This window comes from Arachis ipaensis, chromosome B10, assembly GCF_000816755.2.
Source record: "Arachis ipaensis cultivar K30076 chromosome B10, Araip1.1, whole genome shotgun sequence".
Lineage (NCBI taxonomy): Eukaryota > Viridiplantae > Streptophyta > Magnoliopsida > Fabales > Fabaceae > Arachis > Arachis ipaensis.
This window is the reverse complement of record NC_029794.2, coordinates 134,416,550-134,423,108: the sequence shown is the minus strand read 5'-3', so window position 1 is coordinate 134,423,108 and position 6,559 is coordinate 134,416,550. Positions and strand designations below refer to the sequence as shown.

The 6,559-nt window shown below is 37.4% G+C and overlaps 2 protein-coding genes across 2 annotated transcripts in view; one reads left to right on the top strand and one right to left on the bottom strand.

The window, feature by feature from the left end:
- Positions 1,343–4,124, top strand: LOC107622320 (pentatricopeptide repeat-containing protein At1g53600, mitochondrial). The gene has a single exon (XM_016324179.2). The coding sequence runs from the start codon at positions 1,500–1,502 to the stop codon at positions 3,600–3,602; it is 2,103 nt and encodes a 700-aa protein (XP_016179665.1). The 5' UTR covers positions 1,343–1,499; the 3' UTR covers positions 3,603–4,124.
- LOC107622321 (metal tolerance protein 9) overlaps positions 4,561–6,559 on the bottom strand; it is a 4,916-nt gene continuing 2,917 nt past the window's right edge. The window contains exons 4-6 of the mRNA XM_016324180.2: positions 5,609–5,689; positions 5,300–5,530; positions 4,561–5,089 (exon numbers count right to left, since the gene is read on the bottom strand). Coding sequence (XP_016179666.1) covers positions 4,742–5,089; positions 5,300–5,530; positions 5,609–5,689 — 660 coding nt within the window. The 3' untranslated portion in view covers positions 4,561–4,741. The remainder of the gene's footprint in view (positions 5,090–5,299; positions 5,531–5,608; positions 5,690–6,559) is intronic.

The window sequence follows — 6,559 nt, the reverse complement described above, 5'->3', positions numbered from 1 at the left end:
TGCGGAATACAAAATAGTAGAGAGTGACCATTTGATACAATGCACGATGTATCCAGTTCGGACCCGGTTGTAATTGGAGCATACTCATATCATATCGCCGAAAGTAAGAAAGGTGGGACGTTAGGAGATACACTGGTCCTCATACTTGCATGCAAACTTCAATGGGGCAAGATCATTGTAGGTTGGATTCGAAAGTGATTGCGCAACACATTTTCACGATGGTCAAGGCCGATCCAACAATCAGTATCAGGGTTCTACAAGGAGGTGTGGAGAATCACTTTGGTTACAAGGCGTCCTACAGAAAGGTTTGGCTTGCAAAACAGAGAGTCATCGCTAGAGTCAGATGCATCGGGATACCCCCTATCAACTGCATGATGTATCCTCTCGTGTACCTCATCAGACGCTCCTCTGTGGCGTCATGCTCCATCTCTCCACAAACCGTGTTGTGGAACCAAGTGAGTTTCACAGTCCACTTCGTCTGTGACTGTCTGTCCTCTAAGCCGGGAACAACACTCAGAATCTGCTCACATGACTCCTCAATGGTCCGTCCTTGATGGTACTGCTCCCACCCACCTATGCATCTACTCACAAGATCACCGTCAATCCTGAGTCCCAACTGATAGGCCACGTCCTGCAGGGTGATAGTCATCTCCCCGCACAGTAAATGAAATGTATGGGACTCAGGCCTCCACCTCTTTATCAACACCGAGGCAAGCGACCAATCGTGCTCGAACTCGACCATATAGGCCACGTACTCAAACACGGCTTGTCTCTGATATGGCCTAATCGATTGAATTATAAAAAACCCACATTTTAGTCATCGTTCAATCGATTGGGTAATATGACCAATCGATTGATTTTTGCGAAAACCATGCTGCCATGCAATTTTCAATCGATTGTTGTGTGATGACAACCTGAGTTATGGAAAACCTGAAATTCAATCGATTGTTTTGATAATCCAATCGATTGAGTTTCAAAGAAACACGATTTCACAGTCATGGACGAACGTCACGAATCAAATATAATCTTTTAATCGATTGGAATAGCCAAAAAGTTTATTAGGATCAATGGAAGATCTAATTCGTTATTGTTTTTGTTTTTTTATTGTTAATAAACATAATAGATTAATGATAAAATAATAATTTATAAAATAAAAAATAATTTTTATGATTAAATAAAATATATGGGGTTAATTTATAATTAAAATTAGATAAGAACTATTTAGCAGTTATAAAAAATACTTAAAAACATGTTTTGTTCTGGGACCATCGAATCCGATGCTAGAATATCTACCCTAACAAATGTTATTTTTCCCAAATTCTAATGCCTCTTAAACTATCATTAACTAATTCTTTATGAGAATCCTTATCTGGCTTGTGATCAAAGGTTAACCCAGATAATTACCTTGTGAAGAAATTATAATGACTGTTAGTTTTAATGCTTAGTAATTGAGTCAAGTGTGACGCTATGGAAAGTTTGCAGTATCTTGGAACCCAAACATGCTAACCAGAAACCTGAACAAACCAATCACCAAATTGAAGCCATCACTCTCACATTCCAATCACACTCACTTTGCAAAATGTGCCAATGGCAGCAACTTCTTGATTTACTGCAACAACCAAATCGCCGAACATGGACGAAACGGCGACGTCGAAGCCGCGGAAGGAGTTTTCCGAAGAATGCCCCGGAAGACCACGGTCTCATGGACAGCCATGCTCACTGCCTATGCCCAAAACGGTCAAATTGCAAATGCCCGCAAGGTGTTCGACGAAATGCCCCAAAGAAACACTGCTTCTTATAACGCCATGGTCTCTGCTTATATTCGCAACGGTTGTGATGTTTGCAATGCTTACAAGATTTTTTCCCTTTTGAGGGAACGCAATTTGGTTTCATATTCTGCCATGATCATGGGGTTTGTTAAGGCTGGAATGATACACAGGGCTGAACAGTTGTACTGTGACACCCCGGTTGAGTTCCGGGACCCGGCGTGCTCGAATTTGCTGATCAATGGGTACTTCAAGATGGGCCAAACGAAGGAGGCGTTGCGCATTTTTGAAGGCATGGTTGAGAGGGATGTTGTTTCTTGGAGTTCTGTTATTGATGGCTTGTGCCGGGACGGGAAGGTTGCCAGTGCTCGGAGATTGTTCGACAGAATGCCAGAGAGGAATGTGGTTTCTTGGAGCGCCATGATTGATGGGTACATGGAGAGAGGTTTCTTTGAAGAAGGGTTTAGATTGTTCTTGGATATGAGGAGGGAAGGCCTGGTTGGAGTTAATTCCACAACAATGACTATTGTGCTTAAAGGTTGTGGAGGTTGTGGAAGGATGTGGGAGGGAATGCAGACACATGCATTGGTTTCGCATATGGGATTTGAATTTGATAGCTTTTTGAGTAATTCTTTTATTACAATGTATTGTTCATTCGGTTTGATGGATGCAGCGAGCAAAATATTCTGTACCATGAGTAAAAGGGATGTGGTTAGCTGGAACTCTATGATTTCTGGATACATTCATGGAGATGAAGTAGATGCAGCTTACAGGCTTTTTGAGAGGATGCCAGAGAAAGACTTGATTTCTTGGACAGCCATGATCTCTGGATTCTCTAAGAGTGGAAGAATTGGAGAGGCCAAGGCGATGTTTGGTATGTTGCCAGAGAAAGACACTTTTGTTTGGACTGCTGCTATATCTGGGTTTGTGACTAATAAGGTATATTGGGAAGCTTTGTATTGGTATGCTCGGATGAATCGTGAAGGATGTAAGCCGAATCCTCTAACTATTAGCAGTGTTCTAGCAGCTTCGGCTGCCATGGTAGCTTTGAACCAAGGGCTCCAGATTCATGCCTGTGTTCTAAAGACGAGCTTGGAATATGATCTGTCTGTACAAAATTCTCTGATATCATTTTACTCTAAGTGTGGAAATGTTATGGATGCTTACAGGATCTTCTTAGATGTTGCTGAACCAAATGTCATCTGTTATAACTCAATCATCAATGGGTTTGCACAAAATGGTTTTGGTGAAGAAGCTCTCGATGTATATAAGAACATGCAGAATAAAGGCCTTGAACCCAATGGTGTTACGATGCTTGCTGCTCTATCGGCCTGCACTCATGCAGGGCTAATTGAACAGGGATGGAATTTATTTAATGCAATGAAATCTCGATATGGAATTGAGCCAGAAATTGATCATTATGCATGCATGGTTGATCTCCTTGGTCGTGCTGGCTTGCTAGACAAAGCAATAAATTTAATAGGTTCAATGCCATTGAAGCCGCATTCTGGGGTTTGGGGAGCTATTCTTGCTGCGAGCAGGACCTACCTGCGTCTTGACCTTGCCGAGCTTGCTGTTCAGCATATGATCGAACTGGATCCTGAAAATGCGACTCCTTATGTGGTATTATCTGACTTGTATTCTGCTGCTGGGAGAAAGACTGAGGGTGACTTAATAAGAAAGACTAAGAATTTAAAAGGAATTAGAAAAAATCCTGGTTGTAGTTGGATTACCCTGAAAGATGAGGTTCATCTGTTTCTTGCCGGAGCTCAACGTAGCGATAATGAAGAGATAAATGCCACTATATTGACTATGGCCAAGGAGATGCTGTTGTAATATGCCGAGTCAACCATGTGAACCATTCTAGTTAATGAACATCTCCTGGAACCTTGGTGGTGTTGCAGTTACTGAAGTTTCCTCAATTTAAAACATCAGTTGCCTTATACCAATCTAGAGATCCAAAGAACTGCGTTATAACATAGAGCATTCAACAAATCATGCCCTTCAATAGTGGATCGATGGGATTTCTGGTTTAGGTTCCGGTTATTGCATGTCTGCACCCTATTGGCGGATAACATGGACTTAAAAGTCGGATTCTGAAGAAGGCAAGAATATCAAAACAGTAAGAGAAGTATGGAAACGGGAAAAAATCACCATGTTGAAAGTGATTTAGTGACCAAAGTCATCCATTTCTGATATTGTAAAGGTAGCATTTGATCATATTTTACTGCTGCCACCTTTGCAAGTGTTATTGATAGAAACAAATAGGTCACCAAGTAGAAGTCATAATTGTAGCCATTGTATATTGTTTAACCAAGGCATAATTTGTGCAAATTTTAGTACTTGCTTCAAGCTGCATTTGTTTCTATTGATCAATGAAATTATTCTTCTCACCAGAAAATAAAAAGAAAGCACTTGTTGATCCAATTGTTTTGTCAACAAGTACTAAAATTCTGTAAACTATCAACTATAAACAGTATAAACTGTAAACTACTGGAAACATTTGCAATACTCCAGTCATAATTTTGAAGTGTTGATGGATGGGAAAATTCTGTTTAAACAACTAGAATTCACCAAACAACTAACGACTCTTATGAAAAACTTCAAAATATACTCACCTAATCAATCAAATATGTTGTTTGATGTTACTTTGAGTCGAACTAAGATTGAACTTTACTTCTTTGATTACCTTTGGCATGTTAATCAATACTGGTTTTGTTTGGGTAAATTAGTGATAGTTGACAGTGACTCTCTCTTCCAGTTGGAAATTTCATTTGTCTGTGTGGATGCTTGGTAGAAACTAGAAAGTCATCTCATACATTTGAAGAAATTGTTTTACAAGAACTAACACTACATTCTCTTTCACCCATAATTTATTTTTTGAAGCAAATGCTTGTAATATTCTATGCCAAGTAATCAATAAGTAATCACCATTACTATTACACTGAATATAGCTTAATCAATTTCTTGCTATGCTACACCACCTTAGGATTATGCTCAAGCTTATGAGTGGTGTTCAAATCAATGTGAACAAATGCCCTCTCAATTTCAGGTAATTTCTCAAGCTTTTCCTGAAGTGATTCTCCAATATCATGTGCTTGACTAAGTGACATTTCTTCTGATACAACTATGTCTACCTCAACAAAGTAATTGGAACCATATCTGTATGCCCTCATTGTGTCAATGTGCTTGATCTCTTTGTCATGGTTCCAACAAAGATATGTAAGTTTTGCAATATACTCTGGTGGGGCTGTTCTTCCAATCAATGACCATACATTCTCCATCACTGTTTTTGCCCAGTTGCTGATTGTATATATAGCTATCTGCATAATTGTTCAACATATATTAATTATTAGAACAAAATTGAGAATTACTTTAATTATTATTCCCTCCATCTTATAACAATGGTCTCATTCACTGTTTAGGTTTATTAATAATTAAACAGAGTCGATAAACCAAAAAGAGTGAAACAAACAAGTATTTAGGGTTATCAAAATCACAAGAACAGCTGCAGTAATTAGTATGGAATTTACCAAGATAGCCCCAAGAGGGTCAATCCACCAGTAGAATTTGATGGCAAGAACAGCTGCAGCTAAGCCAATAGAGTTTGTGATGACATCAAAGAAATGGTCTTGAGCATAGGCCCTAATTATTTCATTCTTGAACCTTTGGCAATAAGTCATGAGCAAAAGTTTTACCAAAGATGCTGCCACCATAATCCCTATCATCCATTTTTCTTTTACAGGATCCCTCTCTGGTTGAGTCTGTCAGTGAATGAATTTTATGGTAGGTAATGAGTAGTGACTTTGGTTATGAATAATTAGCATGTTTTGGATGTGTACCTTGGTGATGATTTGCCTAATTGATTCAAACAATATTTGTAATCCAAGAGTGGCCATGACTGATGCAAATACAACAATCCCCTATCAAAATCACACCATTCATAATTTTAGAAGAGCAATAATGTTACATACTCAAAACAATGTTATTATTAGTGGGTTAATAGTCAAATTAGTCCCAAAAAGATGACTCGTTCTTCAAATACGTCCTTGAAAGATGACTCGTTCTTCAAGGACGCTCTTGAAAAATATTATCAATCAAATTGGTCATTCAAAAACTATAAATTAATCATTTTTGTCCTTCAGTCACTCACTTATCAATTTTCGTCAACGATTGATGATATAAAATGTTAACTCACATCATTCATGACACTTAGAATATTCAATTAAACGTTGAACAAATATATTTATGAAAATCTATCAATTTAGTGTCATTAAGTTATATTAGGAATATGTTTTTTTTTTTAATTGAAAAAAATACTAAATTGATATATTTTCATAAAGATATTTGTTCAACGTTCAATTGGACATGCTAAGTGAGCAGGTGTCATGTATGCTATTAATTAATATTTTATATCATCATTGATAGAAATTATTAATTGAGTGATGGAATGAAAAAAATAATTAATTTATAATTTTTGAAGAATTAATTTAATTGACAAAATTTTTTAAGGATAAAATTAGAGAATAACCCTAATTTGATCATTAACCCTATTATTGGTAGATGAATTAATTGTTTTCTTCTTGCTAATAGGATATCTACAACGTTATCATGTCACCGGAAATAATTTTAGCAAATATATGCGCTTTTTGGAAAATACTTTGTATTTTTTCACCAAGTGGACCACAATAATGGATATATAGCATATGGTGTAATTTTGTCTTTTTATAAGGAAAAAAAAAAAAAAACATTTTCACATGAGTGATACAATCCCATCCCATGCAAGCGGGAAT